General features: G+C 31.5%; 2 protein-coding genes and 1 pseudogene across 2 annotated transcripts; all 3 read right to left on the bottom strand.

Moving 5' to 3' along the window:
• Positions 1–11,745: 11,745 nt before the first annotated feature.
• On the bottom strand, positions 11,746–13,105 carry LOC123910839 (annotated as a pseudogene).
• Positions 13,106–13,222: 117 nt separating this feature from the next.
• LOC123906476 lies at positions 13,223–15,499 on the bottom strand. The gene is made up of 2 exons (XM_045956393.1): positions 15,003–15,499; positions 13,223–13,761 (listed from the first exon to the last, which is right to left on the bottom strand). The coding sequence occupies exons 1-2, from the start codon at positions 15,367–15,369 to the stop codon at positions 13,439–13,441; spliced, it is 690 nt and encodes a 229-aa protein (XP_045812349.1). The 5' UTR covers positions 15,370–15,499; the 3' UTR covers positions 13,223–13,438.
• Positions 15,500–17,203: 1,704 nt separating this feature from the next.
• LOC123906475 lies at positions 17,204–19,528 on the bottom strand. The gene is made up of 3 exons (XM_045956392.1): positions 19,300–19,528; positions 18,817–18,883; positions 17,204–18,130 (listed from the first exon to the last, which is right to left on the bottom strand). Exons 1-3 carry the CDS (start codon positions 19,513–19,515, stop codon positions 17,298–17,300), a joined length of 1,116 nt encoding a protein of 371 aa, XP_045812348.1. The 5' UTR covers positions 19,516–19,528; the 3' UTR covers positions 17,204–17,297.
• Positions 19,529–20,044: the final 516 nt, after the last annotated feature.

Below are 20,044 nucleotides of genomic sequence, written 5' to 3'. Positions count from 1 at the left end.
CACTATATCTTAGACTAAAGAAGAAGATTATTGAAAGAACTAAAAATGAATTGAAAGAACAAAAAAATTAAGGATTTGGAAAAAGAGAAAGATGAGAGAAAAGGGTTAAGGAAAGTGTATTTAAATGAAACAAAGACAAAAAATAATGAAACGCGGTTTTGTTAATGATGTCATTTTCATGTGACTAAGTTAGAACATTCAACTGCTGTTGTTGGAATTTGCCATTGGGAACTTTCTCATGTGTTTCTTTTATCTACCTATTGTTTGGCCCCCAAACAAAATATGAAAATTGAAAGTAAATTATTCTCGACCGTCTGATCTAAATCAACGGTAGATATTATTTAAAATTATTATAAAATATATTATTTAAAATTAATTTTGTTAGTCTTTATTTTAAATATGATATCAAATTAATGGTTAGGATTGTGTAGTGCCTATAAATGTGTATCGCTCTTAGAGCAGAAAATTGGATCTTCAAAATCTAAAGACTAATAATAATTTGAGATAGTTAGATACTCGATTTTAGAGTTGTAATCTATGTAGTCACATGTTCGAATTCCCAAAATCATTTAGAAAAATCAAACATCTGACTACTTTCTTTTTAGTAAAGTTTTAAGATTATTTACGCATATTAAAAAATTACTCTCTCCATCCCTAACTTTTTGTTTTTTTAGATTTGTACACACATATTAAGAAAATAATAAATTTAAATATATTTAGTACTTTATCAGTTCCTTTTTAAGTGTTGTTTTTTACCACTATACACATGTTAATGCATAATTTTAATTATTAATATCAATTCAATTATCTATTATAGAAAAGTATATCCGTCCAGATAAATTGAATAATATTTTATATGTTAACGTTTATTTTTATATATTAATAAAATATTATGATCAAAGTTAAATTATATAAATAATACACATAGTCAAACTGCGACAATTAAATAATTTTTTATTTTTTGTTTGGTACAAATTTCACGTAATTTTTACTCGATTGATTAATTTTTACTCGATTGATTAAGTCATTATTTTGTGTGTGAACTGCGAAAAAATAATTATAAAACCGTGTCAGTTACATTTCTACTTATGCATGCACCTTTGAATTATTAATTATTCATTAGTGAAAAATATTGATTTAATTTAACCTTGGATGCTTCAAGCCACCACACCAGTATGTAACAGTGTGACCACGTTCTTTGAATATTCTCACAAACGCATTATTTAAAAGTCATTGGCTGGCTACACCCTTACACGCTACGAATAATTGTTTTTTTGACGTTACGAATTATTATTTTATTGTGTAATGTAATGTAACGAATAAATTTATCAAAAAAAAAATTAGTATGTGTGTGTTAGTCAAAATAAAAATTAGCGTGTGTGTAACTTCAATATTCTAACTTCTGAGAATTTAGTAGCAGTAATTATTATTATTTTTTTTAATGGTCATGCATGAATGAGTAGTAACATTCTTTTAATTTAAGTAAATAACTGTAATACTCCATGCTGAAATGAAAGGGAAATACTTTGAATAGAGTGAGACATGTTTTATCGATAAATTTACCGATTGTTTAATATATATTCCCTCCGTCTTATATTATAAGAAAAAAAAATCATTTTTTTATGTCCCAAATTATAAGCAAAAAAAATAAACTTTTATCATTTTCAAGATAAACTTTACTTAATTTGCTCTCTCTCTTCTTTTTCTCATAATCAATACCCAATAAAAAAAATTTTACATCTTCCCATGAAACTTATTTCAACAAAAACATAAAAAGTCATCCTTAAAATTATCATATTTTACTTTTCTTAATAAGTGTGAAAATATTTTTTTCCTTATATTATGAGACGGAGGGAGTAGTTAATTAATGATTTTTATTTAAGGAATAAATAATATTTTGATAATATTGAGTTGGTACCATCGGACTTGCGCAATCGCTGGTCAAATTATTTGAGCCTCGGACTGAACTTTTTTATACATTTATCGCGAGGGTAATGCTTGTGCGGATAAATTTCCACCCTTGGACATGCTTATGCAAATTTGAGGTGGTGGAGTCCATTGCCTCCCATCCTCCGGGTTTTTTTTTAAGTGATAAGTTGGGACATCCTCAATACCGTACTACTACTTGATGGTTTGTTTTGTCTTGTACCATCGGGGTTCAGGTCGAGTCCCCCTTGTAATTAGCTTATTTTCTCTTTTTATTAATAATAATGAGATATAGATAGATAAAATGGAAGATGAGGTGTCAACATAGTTGGGATGTCCATCCCTACCTCGATATTTATAGGCTCTTAATTTATCAAAAATAAATAATATTTTGAAAAACTTATTTTATGTTTTTTTTTAAACAAATTTTGACATAAATTAATGACAATTTAGGCCCCCAAGAAAGAAAATAATAAGGTTAATTTTCTAACACAAACATCTTATGCAAGTAACCACCTTATAATTTATATAAATGTACCAAAAAAAAAATTATATAAGAATTTTGTTAATAAGTGTCTCGAAAAGATTTGTTAAGGAAAAAAAAATTGGAAAGTGGACCAAAGCTTGCCTTGGACAACTAGCTGCCCATGTGGACATTCATGCTTGTTTGTCACTTTGTGTGCATTTTTTTAATAGGCTGCTCTAATGCATATAGTACACTGATTTTACTTTGTTGCATTTTCTTGCAATTTTTTTTTTTAAAATTTTTATTAACATGAATTGACTCAATTGGTAAAAGTTTTGAGTTTTCTTATAAAAGTTGGATTTTTAGCTATTGCATATAAAAAAAATCAATTAGAAGAGTAGAATTTATTTTAAATTTTTCACAAATATACGATTCAACGTATTCTTAAGAAAGTCGTTTCAAACACACGAGATTGTGGCAAATATTAATGCTCAATCCGAATCATCTAGGCCCTAGATTAATAATGATCTATAAGTTAAAGAGTTCATGAGAAAGTGGTATTACCAAATATTTTATAAGCAAATTTTACTTTTTTATTGATGTAAATTAGTTCTCATCGTATTCACATAAGTCAAGGTGCCTTGTATAAACAAATACAACAAATAAATAACAAACACACACACGAGCTCGCTCGCTTAGCAACCAAACTCTCGCTGTTGTATATTTTAACTAAGTAATTTATTTTAAAGTTAATTATTGTATAATGATTAAATTAATTACTTTTAGACCAAGTCATAACATAGTACACGTTTTGTTTAATTCCTATTTACTTGGTTTTTAATCCTAGTTATTAGGATTGGAGGTTATGTTTGGTACTATTTAATAGAGCATGAGTATATTATATAGAGAGATGATTGTGTGGGACGGAAAAAAAAAAAGGGGACTTACTTCTTCCTTATGTTTTTAAACCCCACTATTAAATTGAGAAAATAATTTTCCTCTTTCACGTACAATTGAGTTATCTTTCTGGATTACATCACCGGAGAATAGTAATATCTTGCCAGTTCTGTCACCTCGGATATGATTCATATCCGGGAAGGACCTGTTGAATCCTGGGGGATTTGCGCCTATGCGGCGGATAAATCCTTAAGGACAGTGCGATCAGCACGCCTCAGGTATTGTTCCATAGTTCACTATTTTGCAGGTCATTCATGGTTGGTTTGAAAGTTCATGGTTGGTTATGTTGCTGTTGACTAAATCCAAAAAGATAAGTTCTACCATATCTATTCTTAATTTCATTATTATTACTTTATATAAATATGTGATTTATTATTGTGATTAGGTCCAATTTTTACAACAATCTTAAGGATTTATCTTTTTATTAATTAAACCCTAAATTGCTAGTTTCTATCGAGGTAGCATTCATCTGGACTGAGGACTAATTTTAATGAAATGAAGAGGTGAGTTTATGTTACAAACGGTGATGTTGTTCATACACGAGAAGTGCACTCAAAGAAAAAAAGGGCGTCATGTGTATTGAAGGAATTGAACGAACTCATTTAGCTTCATATGAGAGAATGTGGTAAAACAACCAAGTAAGTGATTGCAATTATGTTTAATATTTTAATTTGATTGTCACAATTTTTTATGAGCTATTGTGTGTGTACTAGTACTGATAAAAATGGTTATTGTCTACAAACTTTCATGAGAATAGTAAAAAATTCAGAATGAGAAATTATGCAACTTGCATAAATAAGTATTGGTCCTTTTATATGTTACAACGGAGAACAAGTTTCAATTATTATTAATTTTGTGTTTGTGAGTTAGTGAGAAAGATATAAGAAAGACTCCCTATTTGATAGAGACTTTGACAACAAAATTTATAGATATATACATGCCTAATATATTGATGTGCTGCTGAAGTTTTTTACCAATGTATCTTGTGTGATGATTATCATTATTTCATTTTATTATTAATTTTTGGCTTTTGTCTATACGTTATAGTGTTATAAGTCATGAGACTTCAATAATTTAAATTGATGCTGAATTGATATTGGCTAAGTTTTCTCTTGTGATTCTAATAATTATACAATTCTGCCAAAATAGGATTTAAACTGAGATCATGATGTTCCACAATAGTTACATGAATAGAATGGAATATATGATAGTAGTGTATGTATCTAAACTGTGACTTCTAAACTCGGTGGTTAACATTTTGCTGTGTTAATTAAACAATTCAATATTTATATTGTTCACTAATGTTATTCAAGTGAAGTGATGCAGTGATATTTGATACCACCGAAGCATGTAACCTTGTAGAGTTGAAAGCAAATTGAGGAGATAATCTTATTGAGAAATTTCATGACATTGAGGTATTCATAGAGATGCCTATATACTATGTGATAGAAAGTTGTCGCTTAGAAATATTCTAAGTAGACATGTACATGATTGTGATTCATGAAATATTTTGAGATACCATAAACTATAATATGGTATATTGTGGATTATTCATTGTATTATAATAATACAATGATGTATACGAAATTGTGGAGTATCCATTGTATTAGAAATACAATGATGTACGTGAAATTGTGAATTATCCATTGTACTAAAATAATACAATGATGTTTAGTGAAATTGTGATTATCCATTGTATTAAAATAATACAATGATGTTTGGTGAAATTTGTTTATGAGAAAATATATCACTATGTGTGGAATTATAAATTGTCCTTATTGTGGGGCACTGTCGCTTGAAATCATTCAAGTAGACTTGAATAAAAATCCACAAATGAAGTCACATTTATTCAATGTGGGGTGTCGCTTAGAAAGCATTCTAAGTAGATTTATATAATAAATTTATAATTGGAGATGAGCCAGTGAGATAAATCTATAAGTAGATTTATTTTATTGATGAATAAGTTGTCGCTTAGTAGCCATCTAAGTAGACTTGTATAAACTTATTGTGAAAATCGAGTTTATTTTATAAACTTATGAAAATATGAGATTGATTGACTTTGAGACGTCTTAGTCAATATTAGTGAATTGATCGGATCCGTTGACTTAACCCCTGGGAAGAAAATTGATAGGAATGAATATGCCACTGGAAAACGACAAGTAACGGGAACCCAACCTTTGTGATTGGAGATCCCATGAAGAAGGTTCATATGGGTAAAAACAAGTTACTTGTTAGTTATGTTAGCACTAAAATTATTTTGTCCATTTTCTATGTGTTATGATAAGGGCTATGAGAAGTGCTAAATTAAAATTAATTTGAGGGGTAAGCTTTAAAGGCTTTTAATGGTTACCATAAGCCCTTATGGGTGGTGTATGGTTGTAGCATACACTAGATGGAATCACCTATATGAGTGTCAAGTGGGGCCGCTTGCATGAGACCGTGGCGGGTCTCTAGAGCACTCATGAAAACCAGGCACGCGCACGGCCTATTCGCGCAACACAGCGGCAACAGCAAGAAATGTGGGGGTGTAATGCGATTGATAGACCACTAACATACGCAAAGATTCATTGGTTCATATAGCTTGCTACACCAATGTTACTGTGTGTTAAGTACTATCAGTCTAGCACTGGTTCATATAGCTTGCTACACCAGTTTGATGCATTACATCAACGATGTTAATCTAGGAAATGATTTTGAGAACTCTTGTACTTTAAAATAAATTGTGGGGGATTGTTGTATATTTTAACTAAGTAATTTATTTTAAAGTTAATTATTGTATAATGATTAAATTAATTACTTTTAGACCAAGTCATAACATAGTACACGTTTTGTTTAATTCCTATTTACTTGGTTTTTAATCCTAGTTATTAGGATTGGAGGTTATGTTTGGTACTATTTAATAGAGCATGAGTATATTATATAGAGAGATGATTGTGTGGGACGGAAAAAAAAAAGGGGACTTACTTCTTCCTTATGTTTTTAAACCCCACTATTAAATTGAGAAAATAATTTTCCTCTTTCACGTACAATTGAGTTATCTTTCTGGATTACATCACCGGAGAATAGTAATATCTTGCCAGTTCTGTCACCTCGGATATGATTCATATCCGGGAAGGACCTGTTGAATCCTGGGGGATTTGCGCCTATGCGGCGGATAAATCCTTAAGGACAGTGCGATCAGCACGCCTCAGGTATTGTTCCATAGTTCACTATTTTGCAGGTCATTCATGGTTGGTTTGAAAGTTCATGGTTGGTTATGTTGCTGTTGACTAAATCCAAAAAGATAAGTTCTACCATATCTATTCTTAATTTCATTATTATTACTTTATATAAATATGTGATTTATTATTGTGATTAGGTCCAATTTTTACGACACTCGCTTAGCCACTAAAAAGTAACACACCACACTGATACTTAATGGCAAAACACTATGGGTCCAATAGTCAAATACACTATAACTATACTCAACTTTCTAGTTTCATTGTATAATTAATGTATTTGGACTATATTATAGTTAATTAGGATATGTTAATTTCGCAATGAACCTAGAAATAGGAAATTTACTTATAAAATATCCGGAAGAAGTATAATTTTGGAGGAGAATCGAGCAAGGCAACAAACTGAAGAAGAACATGGTAATACATGTTATGATATGCGCATTGTTATCTCCTGGAGTGATGGAGTAACAAAGAATGACTATGTTTGAGATCTCTCATCTTAAATTGGCTCAAAAGTTATTGTTACCGATAATAATATAAATCTCGTTGTTTTTTTTTTTGTGTGGTTTATGTCTCCCGTTTTTGTTTTTGATTTTTTTCTTCAATAAATATTTAACCTTTATAAAAATAAATAAATAAATACATGAGCATATTAATTTAAAAAATATAAAAAGAATCCTATTTTTTTTACTAAAATAAATCTAACTAATTAGATATTGAAGTATAATAATTTGTAAATAATGCATATAACAATTAATTTAGAATTAAAATATATATGGTAAAGTACGTACTACTTATATCGCGTCTTTTTGAGGCAAACTACTAATATTATATATGTTGAAAAATAGTAAAATAAATTTGGAAGATCTTTAGAAAATAGAAATAAAAGTCTTTACTAAACCGACATTTAGATTTTAAATATATATTTTATGACCAATGACCAAATGGAGAATAATGAAACGTGTATACTGTTCACTGTACACGCATCTAGAATAAAAGAAGCGAAACAAAAAGTACAAACTACTTACTACAAACTTTCACACGAAGATCCTAGGTAGATTTTGGTGTGCATCAACTACTTTGTTTGTGGCTGTTTCATCGATCACACACACCACTCAGAAGAAATCAAGCATACACGCTTGATAAAAAATTATGGATGTCAATTTGATCTATAAATGAGAATCCTTGTGGGGATTGTCCAGTTTGGGACTTGAAGACGGGGAAGGAGGTTTGGGGGTTGGATGAGATTTTATCCTCTACATCGCGGAGACTCTGTCGTCGAATATTTTATTAAAATAACATTTATATTTGTATATCTAAGTACTTTTTTTTAGCCTAGTGGCTAGAAATTCCACCTTAAAGGCGGATAAAAGAAGTGTCTGGGGTTCAAACTTCAACTCATTGTTTTATAACGCTATGTCCCTACCAATTGAGCTAAGCTCACAGTGACGTATATCTAAGTACTTTATATGTTATATTTATTTATATTTGCACACAATGTGTGCATAAATTTATTTTTATGTGATGGTTATTATTGTCATAATTCATAAGACTCACAATAATATCTTAATTTTTTATTTGTTTTATGATTAATTTTTTTTTTTTTTTACAACTAGTTTGAATGAGAATAATTGAAATTTTTTGTAAAATAAAAAAACTAAAATGTTGATTATTTTTAATGTTGATGGATCTCCGCGGAAATTGTGGGGATCCCCAAAAATGGAGATAGAAAAAGAATACTCTCTGAAACATGAAACAGTGAATGAAGACCGGATGAGTATAATTTTAAATGGTGGAAAATTGTATGCTAAAATACTCCCCGATTATTCTCCGCCCCATTGACAATCACATCCATATAAAAGATAGAAAGAAAAATAATTAAATAATACATTTTTATTTATAAGACATATTTTAAAAGTAATTAAATAATATGCATTTTTACGTAATGTAAGTGACCTAATATTTATGACCATATAAATATTTTTCAATAAAAAAGGATGTTAAAATGGAAAGTGGGCCAAAGCTTGCCTTGCACAACGACCTGCCCATGTGGAGAATCATGCTTGTTGTGCATTTTTTTAATAGACTTATCTTATGCATACACTAAACATGGCTTCTGATGTAATAGAGTTTAATAATTACCTATAAACAATGAAAATATGGTTTAAACATGTCTAATTAAATTTCACCTTTTGTCATACCATATTTCGGTATAAACTCTAAAATTCATAAAGTTAAGCCAAAAAGATAAATAAAGTGTCACTGTTGATTAATTTTGCTGAGGATCAAAGTATTATAAGAATGTTGTATACTTCAAAGAATGTTTATTTATATTTCAAAGACTAAATTGGAGAGAACATTGGTTCTAGTCATAAGATCACAAGACTTCAATTATTTTTGAAGTCTAATAGAAAATTGAAACTTTTTTTACATTAGCAATATACATAAATTAAACTCTTAAAAGAATTTATTTGAGTTTAGTAGTAATATTTAGATAGTGTTTTAAGATGAATTGATCGTTCGAAAGAAATCTTGCAACGATGTGTCACGTTAAGATGTCTATATTTACGATATTTCATCCTTTTCGAGAACTTTGGCGGGATATCAACATCACAATGACCAATAACCAACCACATACATTGCTGAAAACGAATAAATACTGTGGAATTCTGTACTACAGCGGATGTCCAAATGATAAACAAACGATATGGTTGGTTTTTGTGGTGTGATAAACAAATTTTGTACTACGGGATTCATTACACTACTGATTTTGGATCCAGTGATCCTGCAGTGTTGCGTTCTCCGGTGATCATATTATTCGGATCCTATACAAAGAAAAAACATAAAATCACAGTAGGCAAAGATAAACTACAAATCATGAGAAAAGTGGAGTTTGTGCCAATGCTACCAGCCAAGTACAGATACAGCAGCAGCAGTGCTGAAAATATTGATACAAAATTTGAACACTTACAGCAAACATCGGAAACGAACTTCCGGTAGTTGTCTAAAAAGGCTTGTTTCCATCTCAATTTATCATACTGGCTCAGACATTTACTGAAAAGGCGACGGATGCTAGTATCAGATACATGATACTAATATCACAAGTCAATCTAAGCAAATTGCAACACAATTGAAAGTATAGGTAGGTATATTAAAGAAAGACTAGGAATTGAAATCATTGCAAAGTCAATGAGCACATCACAAACGGATGATAAGTATGCGCTTTTATAACTCGGTTTCAATTAACAAATGGAAAACTTTATAAGCATCTTGTCATTAGAAATCTTGATCCTCCAAATATCATTTTAAAGGAGAAAATGACACAAAGATCTCACCTGATGTTCCACTGTTAAAGGCATACATCTTATTTATGTATCCTCGATAACGAAGAGTGGTTGTGCTGGCAGACATCACGGTAGAAACTAGGGAATTTGTTTGAGCAAAAGTTGGGTTTGAAAATGAAGACGTTCAACAGCACTTCTATTTAGTGCAGTATTGTCGAAAGTGAATTGTATGGTTCGACCACCACATCACTTGTCTCCATTTGGTTAGGAAATACAGTGTATGTCTGAACCAATTTTTCCATGTATCGGTCATTCAGAAGAACGAAACCTGATATTGTTCCTCCAGCAATTGAATGACATAGAACAAAATCCTCAAGACTGTCACTACCATCTGCTTTTCTCTCGATCATGTCCATTATGTCTTCTTCAACATTCTTTCCCTGAGCAGATACTAACAATCACACAAGTTAAGCAATTACTTCACGTTCCAACAAAGTAATTACTCGCATATCCATCAAACATAAAGAACTTCCCTAATTACAAATCAACCAACCCATGCGAATCAACAGGTCTTACACTAGTTACAGTTGTTGCATCAAAAACCACTAGTTACAGTTGTAATATCCAAATGCAAGTTTTTATCTGTGAAGCAGTGTGCAGGGAAGAACTGACTTCAAGATAGTTGAACACGAGAAATATGTAACTTTTTTGTAAATTAAAATTGAAATGTAATTGTAATGTAAGTAGGGAATAGGCCTAAAGTTATCAAGCTCTTGCCACAATTTCTTCATCTTTGTATAGTAAGTAGAAATGGAACTATCACCTTGCTTAAGTGTGTAAATTTCTTCTTAAATATCTGAAATACGAATTACATCACCTTGATAAAATCTTTCTTTGAGATCTTGCCAAATTTCAGAAGCCGAGTCCATATTCTCAGTCATCAGGGAGGGGTAATGCCGGTCGTGGTAGAGGCACAAGGGGTGGTAGATCAAGTGTTGGCAGAGGGAAAGGTAACAAACTGTGCACACATTGTGGACAGACCAACCACATCATTGATAACTGTTGGAAAAAGTATGGCTATCCACCACATCTACAATACTTGCAGAAAATGATAATGGAAACATCAATAACTGTGTCAATGCCAATGGTGATGAAGAGGACACTCAATCAACTACTTATGATGAAGCTAATCATGAATCAGAAGCTGGAAAATTGTTCTTCACTCCAGCTCAGCACAAAGCATTGTTAGCACTTCTTCAAGGATCTTCCTCATTGCCTTCTAATAGCATTAATCATGTCACTACCAATCCAGGTACTATCTGCACTATTTCTAACTAATGAACTAACATCAACAAACTCTAACTATCTTAACAATTTACGATATTCCAAAGCTTACCTTCAATAATAGTTTGATCGTTCGAAATAAATCTTGCAATGATTGTCAAGTTAAGATGTCAATATTTACGATATTTCCAACTAATTAACTAACATCAACAAACTCTAACTATATCTTAACAATTTACGATATTCCAAAGCTTACCTTCAATAATAGTTCGATCGTTCGAAATAAATCTTGCAATGACCAATAACCAACCGCCAACCACATACATTGCAGAAAACGAATAAATACAGTGGAATTCTGTACTCGGCGGATGTCCAAATGATAAACAGATGATATGGTTGGTTTTGCTGATAAACAAATTTTGTACTACGGGATTCATTACACTACTGATTTTGGATCCAGTGATCCTGCAGCGTTGCGTTCTTCTGTCATCATATTATTCAGATCCTATAACAAAGAAAAAACATTGTTCTATTATCACTGCAAAGCCAATGAGCACTTAACAAACGAATGGTAAGTATGCTTTTATAACTCAGTTTCAATTAACATATGGAAAACTTCATAAGTATCTTGTCATTAGAAATCTTCACAAGACAAAAATTTAGGAAAAATCTTGATGCTCCAAATCTGATGTTCCCTTGTTAAAAGCGTATATCCTGTCATTGGAAAATGGCATCTTGGTGTCGGAATCGAAGAAGCAAGAAGACCAACCAAGTCGTTATTCATGCATCCTGGATAACGAAGAGCGGTTGTGTGGGCAGACATCACAGTAGAAACTAGGGAATTTGTTTGAGCAAATGTTGGATTTGATAAATGAAGTCATTCAACAGCAATTCTATTTAGTGCAGTATTGTCGAGAACCACAACAATCAGCATTAAGAGTCAGTCGCTTGAGCGTCAAAAGTGAATTGTATGGTTGGACCACCACATGACTCGTCTCCATTTGGTTAGGAAATACACTGCATGTCTGAACCAATTTTTTGCTGTATCGGTCATTCAGAAGAATGAAACCTACCTGATCCTGTTCCTCCAGCAATTAAATGACATAGACCAAAACCCTCAAGACTGTAACTACACTACCATCTGCTTTTCTGTCAATCATGTCCATTATGTCTTCTTCAACATTCTCTCCCTGAGTAGATATTAACAATCACACATGTCAAACAATTACTTCACATTTCAACAAAGTAAGTCGCATATAGGACATCACACATAAAGAACTTCCCTTAAATTTTAAAATAGTTGATAATGACTTCTGCGGATGGACTTATCAGGAATATCATTTGCAGAGTCGTTTAAAAAACACAAATCTGGTTTTGTACAAAAACTGCCTATATTTTGGAAGAATGGCAATATCTGCCGAGACAATTACAACTGCATGTAATGCAGTATTCCTAGACAACCATCAGCGTGCTAAGGAAAATCTAGTAACCAGACTTATGTTGTAAGATGCCATCATTGACCACTCTGTTGTGTCAACTCACAATCATCAGGACTGTCTTCACAAGCAAATCAAGCACACATGCATTTAAAGTAAACTAGCAAGTTCACAACAAATTATCAATAGATGAAATTGGAAGTAACAAAACTTTTTAAAAAGATGACAGAAATCCTAATTACATGATGTTCTAGTGACAAGCATGATGGTATCTACTAGCCCAATTGTTTCCTGCACCACCGGTGCGAATGCAAACTTATCATATTGAATTCATATAACAATTACAAATCAACGAACCCGTGCGAATCAACAGGACTTACACTAGTTACAGTTGTAATATACAAATGTAAGCTTTTATCTGTGAAGCAGTGTGCAGGGAAGAACTGACTTCAAGATAGTTAGTTGAACACGAGATATATGTAACTTGTAAATTAAAATTGGAATGCAATGTAATCAACCTCTCTCATTAACCATTATCCAATCAGCATAAATGCTAAATGTCTCAATACTTCTCTCATTTCAGAATTTGGCATAATGGAATATAGGATACAAATCAAGAGTCTAATCTGCAGATTAATAAACCAGATCATGTACACAAACAAATTAAATCACACTCAACTTTTGAATATTTTTGTCTTTACAATGATTCAATAAATTTAATGATGAGATCAATCATTTTTAGAATTTGGCATATAGGATACAAATCAAGAGTCTAATCTGCAGATTTGATACACCCAATTATGTACACAAAGTCAAACTAATCCCAGTATTTAAAGACATACTCGAAAACGAGTTATTTGTTTGTCTTTACAATGATTGAATAAATTTAAGGATAAGATCAACCATGTAAGTATCATAGGCAGGTCCTTCCATTTGAAAGTGGCCTACTCCCTCAATTAGATGTGTTTCAACGCGTCCAGCTGCAGATTTAAGCTTGTTTTTGAGCTGCTTTACACTTGTGAATCCATCCTGTGTTCCCATAATGAAGAGTTTGGGTTTTGGAGATTGTAGAATGGCTTTGTGGTGTCTTCCAAAAAGGATTGAAGCAGTGATGCCAAACGGATAACCTATGCTGACATAACCAATTACTTGTTGGATCTGATCAACAGCAGACCCTGCTATAGGTGCACCTATTATCAATAACAACAAAAGAATTAGGCTTTCTTTGGCAATGCCAAAATTTGAGGTTATGGCTTATAGCATATAGCTTATAAGGTCATATTGGGAAAAAACTTTTTGGTAACATTTATTTCTCACGAGCTTATAGATTATTTTGACTAGCTTATAGTTTACTATGATAAGCTAATTCAATTAGCTTAGGGCCTATTTGGATAAACAGCTTATAAAACAATCGCTTATCATGAATGATAAGCGCTTATGTAAAACCTTACATAAGCTATTTTTATAGCAAAAGTAAAAATAAAGATAAATTATTTTTATATATGCTACGAGCTGTTTTCATAAGCTATATTGGAGAACTTAAGAAAATAAGCTGAAATAAACTCATGAAAATCATGATAAGCTGTTTTCAAATGTATTCCCAAACAGTCCCACAAAACTTATGCCAGTAGATAAGCTCTAATAACCCAAACCAAATAGGTCGGTGCTATAGATATATCTTAAAGCTTATAACTTATCATTTTTTTTCTTTAAATCTTACCCCTGTCAACTTACTTGAAAGAAATTAAATATTAATTAAACACATATCTTCTATGTCATTTCATATCGATATTGATAAGCTAGTTCAACCGCTAATTTTACCAAACACTACAAATTCAATCAAATAACTTATCCGCATAAACTATAAGCTACCTTGTGAGCTATAAACTATAAGTTCATCCGCTATAAACTTAGTTTATCAACTATCTGCTATTTTTTGTCCTACAGAACCTTAGTCCAAAAGCGAATAATGATTATATGGTAACAAATTGGGGAATAATTTGTGTTAATTTAGGCTTTGTTAGACGATCAAATATCTACTGACATAAGTTTTGTGAGACTCTTTATGAAAACAACTTATCACAATTTTCATAAGTATTTTTTAACTTATTTCCATAAGCTATATGTTCACCCTCGATAAACTATAATCTATAAGCTATATGTTAATCTTCTATAAGCTAGCTTATGAACTATCGACTATTTTTTGCCAAACAAAAGCTTAGTTCAAATGGTAATAATGATTATATGTCCACAAATTAGGGAACAACTTACTCACATAAGTTTTGTGAGATTGTTTGGAAGAACAATTTATATTTACACTAGATAGTAATCAAATACAGTAAATCAATCCAAACAGACCTAATGATTATTATATGGACACAAATTATATAACAAAAGTGACAGATCTAAGCTTAAGAAATGAAAGCATTACCTGCGGAAGAACCAATGAGTAAGATTTTCTGAATAGAAAGAGAATTCTGGACCCAATTGGAAACAGAAACAACATCTTTAACTTCAGCAAAACCAGTAAGAGAAGCTTTACCAGTAGATTTACCAACACCTCTCATATCAAAAGTGACAGCAGTATAACCATTTACAGCCAACCCAGAAGCTATACCTTTAAGAAGACCTTGTGAACCACCCAAAACAGAATATGGGTGGATCAGAATTATCGCAAAGTTTTTGTCTTTAACATCTGTTGTTGAACCTGGTTTGAATAGCCTTGTATGGAGTTTTACTCCGTCGTTATTGTTGCTTTCTACTGTGAATGATTCGATTGTGAAGTCTGATGATGACATCGTGGTTGGTCTTTGCTGATAACTGATTCAGGAGAAAGTTTTGATCTCTGGGAGAAGAAATTCAGTGGTTTTGAAGTTTGGAATTCACGAATGAATTTCATCTGTGTTGGCATAGTAGTTGGGGGTTCTGTTTACCTATGTGTCATCATTTTATTGGATATGTATTGATGGTGTAAAATATATTTACACATGCATTTATCTTTTTTGCATATACATTTGATCAAAGAGTTTAAAGGAGATACCAATACTTATTTAGTTCGTTTAGTAGTGATTGACGTTGGACTTAGTATAGAGAATCATCGATTTCTTTCGATCGGGAAATGGCTGGAATCACGTGATGCTGAAACTGATCTCCAGATTAGGCGGTCCAATAGGCTGAAGTACAATTTAAATTATTTTTTTAAAATGTAAACCCCAAGTATCAATTTTTTTCGTCACATCATCCCAATTTTTATTGAGATTAATTGTTATATATATTGACGGTGTAACATATATATCCAATCAAATCGCACCATAGTGCCACTTTTATAAATTAGTTCCTACAATTTCTCAATAAAAATTTACTTGCCGTGATTTGATTGGATGCACGTGTAAAAATAATTTATATTGTCAGTGTATATGATAAATTAAAATCCTTTTTTAATATGATATGACAAATTGATATTTCCTCTGTACCACAATGTAAGTCACTTTGGACAAATCACACAAATTAAGAAAAGTAATTAATGTTGTATGGAAAAAGGAAATTATGAGTTAGTTTATAAAATTGTCCTTCGTTAATGGTATAGGAAAGATAAATTAAAGAATTGAAAAAAAAAATAATAATAAATAGTTAAGGGTATAATAGAAAACTAGCATTAAATGTTTCATTGGTAATGTAAAGTGACTTATAATTTAGTACAAATTTTTTTTCTCAAAGTGACCTACAATTTGGAACGGATGGAGTAGCTTTTTATTGGAAGATCGTATAAAACTATTTTATATTTCAGTGTATCTCTTTTAAACTATTTTATACTAGTTTAATTGAGAAAAAAAGATGGGTACAATGGTTAAACACACTTTAAATATATGCAGGAAAATGTGGTTGATAGGTGGGCGCAAATTCAAACTCATAAATCATAACGATGAGTATGAGTTTCTTGCATTAATATATGACCAAAAGAATCATGATTATGCAAATACTTATATCAAAGAAGAAAAGCATAAGGGAAAAAACAAAGAATTTTGAGGGTTTTATTTTTGTTCATGATATAAAATCCTTCTAATTTCGAAAACTAATTCAAAAAGATGATGATAGAATGCAAATTATAGCATATGGAGCTATCATAAGCATTTTTTTTTGAACAAGAGCTATCATAAGCATTAATACAAAGGTGGTGATACAAAAGCTAAAGACAAAAGTTCAAGTAAAGACATCGATGTTTCAAAAACTATAAAAATAGATGCATTAAAAATACCTCGCAATCGCTCCAATCAGGATATCTTGGCCATTGAATCGTCTAGTTTTGTTTTTATCCAACAACCGAGATGTGCTGACTGTAATGACTGCATGGTAGTATTTGATTGCAGATAACATGGATTTGTGATGATTATCTGATATTGACACGAGTTGGTACAACGTCGATGAGGTCCAGAAAACAAATGATTTTATTTTTAGCATACCATACAAATAATTTAGAATTTTTTGTTAAAATTTCAATATCTAAAGTTAAATTATTTCTGTATGCACATTAACAGCATTCAGTTTCCTGCATTAACTGATTAACATATGACCAAAAAATCATGATTATGCAAAAACTTATATCAAAGAGCAGCAACATAAGGAGAGGGGGGCTGTAGATTAAGACTTAATCATTAAGTCATAAGAGAAAGAGAAAATATTTACATGATTATTATCTCAGAAACACAATCTATCTTTTTCTGAAAACCTAGTACCCTGTACTCATACTACATGATTGAGTAATAAAAAAAGCATTTGCACCTATATTGAATCCAACATTTCCATCTACATGATCATACAGTTTTCTACATCCGGGACATCGTCCATCTACCTCGACGATCTTTTTATGACAAAAAAGGCAGAGATGAAATCCACACGAACATGGAAGAAATTCCGAGTCCGTCACATCTAAATCCTCATAACATATAGGACATTGACTAGGTTGAGAAATTATTGTTTGCCATGACCAAGATACAATTTTGTGGTTACCGTGCCAGTTTGAATTTAACCGAGAGTTTTGTGGCTTTGAGAGATCAGGTAAACACCTAGGGCGAAGAGCATCATCGGGTTTCCACGCTTGACAACTCACATGTGATTCGGAAACCGCTGACCTTAACTCTTTCTTCGAGAAATCCACTCTAGGATTCTTAGTAGCTTCTGAATCAACGTAAGACTTTATCTCGTGCTCTATAGGAGACTCTGAAACCATGGAATGTTCGTTATCATTTGCGTATAAAGCATCAGCAACAGCCTCCCAATCATCAAGGCATCCATCTTCTTCGCTGAGATTTCCTGAGGAAAAAGTACTAGTACTACTGCTACTACCGGTAAAACCATTCCTTAACTCATCGCGATTATAAGTACTTTGAATAGAGCTGTCTATCATGGATCTGGAATTGTTGCCTTGGACACACATACCATTCTCTCCTCTTTTCCTTCTGTTTTCCTTGTATGACGAATGATTCTCCTCGCTCGCACTGTGCTTAGACGATGGACAACTATCAACCCTTCTGTTTGAATCAACATTGCATCCCTTTTTTACTGAAACACAAAAGTATAATCAACAATCAATGTTTAAGTATTGAAAAACTTAGCAACTTTCAAAGGATTTTGAAGAAGTTCATAAATAATGTTTTTAACATGTTTGAATTTATCTAGAGTAACCTACTATATTGGAATCAATGATAAAACACAGTCACATGATCATGATGCTTCAAACATGATCAATTGAACCAAGACTAATTAAGCCAAGCTTTGAATATCATATTAGTTTGAAGGTTACAATTTGAAAGTTCACATGTAGAAGGTTTCACATGTGTTGATTTACACTCTAAGATGCACCGATACAGAAAAAGACACGAGACACGACATTGATAATAATTTGAGAAACTGAATGTGATTGAACGTAACCACATGTGTTGGTGTCCAACTCCAACACATGTTAGACACTGGACACGCCTTAAACCTGAAGTGTAGGTGCTACGTATTTTGTATTTTAGGCTCACACATAACATTTTTGTATCTTAAAATGTGACTTTTCTAAGAAAAAAATTTCAAACAAAAACCTCTAAATTCTCTAAACCCCTCTATACATAACATGATTAATGCATTCATCATTCAAGATTGTGAAGGTAAAAAGAACAAACTTATCATTAGTAGATTGAACAAACATAAACATAATCAATAGGTCAAAATTATCCATGTGCAAATGAAGATCATAAAGCTACCTCTAGAAAGCCATTGTTCACGCCTAACATCAAGCTTGAGTTGCTTCAATTTCGCCGAGCCATTAGTCTGAAAAATCACAACACCAAAAGCCAACAAAAATGAAAAACAAAAAACACCAAAACCATCATGACATAGTTAACATTTCCAAAACATGAAAAAGAAAGCAAAAAAAGGAAAATTGCTACCTTAGAGAAGAAAAATGAATGAATATAATTAAAGGCAAGTCAATGCAATGCAATAAAATTACAATTCCAAATGAACCCTTATGACAAACCATGAAAAAAAATGAAGATTTTTCAACAACAAAAGAAAAAGAGAGAAATTTGTACCCTTTGAGTCTAACAAAAGAAAATGCAATGAAATTCCAAATGGGGTTAACAAAAAATCAATTTTTTATAGCTCAAGGGTTTAAAAAATAGGGGAAAAAAAAGGGTTGAATTGTTATTAAAAGTAAAAATGAATGAAAAAGGAAAAAGGTTTACCCTTTTCTTCTTGGAGGAGAAAGGAGGTTCAGAAATGGAACCAGAAGCCATTGAAAAGGAAAGAAAGAGAATGTGATGAAAGAAAGACAGAGAGAGAGAAAGAAAGAGAAGAAAGAAGGATAGAGAGGGAGTGGATGTTACAAATTGTTGTTGCGTTTGATTTTCTATTGTTGTTTGTTGTTCTGTTTTCATCAACACAACACAAAAACATAACATCGATTTCTCTCTACGTGGCTCTGCAGTTACCATAATGTTTTTGTCTTCATCATATTTATATGCCAAAACTATCTTAGATTATTCAAACATTTTCTTTTATTTTTTTATAGAGAAAAAAAGAATATGCTTTGTAAAATACCAACCATATTTCACCGCATTTTCTTAATATGACATGGCAAAATGATAGTTATTTGTTGGGTGATCGTGTAAAAGTAAAACTATTTTACATCGTCGATGCATCTCTATTAAACTCTTATTATATATACTCCCTCCGTCCCAAAATAAATGAACTAATTTTGACTTAGTGTACTATTCATATGATCTATTTTGACCTTATTTTTCTATTAATATATACATGCAAATATTAGCATATGAGATGTTTAATTTGTCTCGATGAGTATTTTCAAAATATACAACTTTTATAATTTTTAATAATACATAACTAAATATATTAACGATTAAAGATCTGCATTGGTAAACGTAACTATGAAGTCATTTATTTTGGGACTGTAAAAGTATCAAATCAAAT

The sequence above is a fragment of the Trifolium pratense genome, linkage group LG2 (genome assembly GCF_020283565.1).
Source record: "Trifolium pratense cultivar HEN17-A07 linkage group LG2, ARS_RC_1.1, whole genome shotgun sequence".
Taxonomy (NCBI): Eukaryota; Viridiplantae; Streptophyta; class Magnoliopsida; order Fabales; family Fabaceae; genus Trifolium; species Trifolium pratense.
This window is presented reverse-complemented; position numbering and strand designations above follow the sequence as displayed.

What these genes read in the sequence shown, in the direction of transcription:
- LOC123906476 (XM_045956393.1), bottom strand. Translation starts at nt 15,369, where the DNA reads ATGTCATCATCAGACTTCACAATCGAATCATTCACAGTAGAAAGCAAC. An exon ending in ACTCATTGGTTCTTCCGCAG is followed by an intron (nt 13,762 to 15,002) that starts GTAATGCTTTCA and finishes TATTGATAATAG; the next exon opens with GTGCACCTATAGCAGGGTCT.
- LOC123906475 (XM_045956392.1), bottom strand. Translation starts at nt 19,515, where the DNA reads ATGTTATGTTTTTGTGTTGTGTTGATGAAAACAGAACAACAAACAACA. An exon ending in TCTCCTCCAAGAAGAAAAGG is followed by an intron (nt 18,884 to 19,299) that starts GTAAACCTTTTT and finishes GTGATTTTTCAG; the next exon opens with ACTAATGGCTCGGCGAAATT. An exon ending in TGAACAATGGCTTTCTAGAG is followed by an intron (nt 18,131 to 18,816) that starts GTAGCTTTATGA and finishes TTTGTGTTTCAG; the next exon opens with TAAAAAAGGGATGCAATGTT.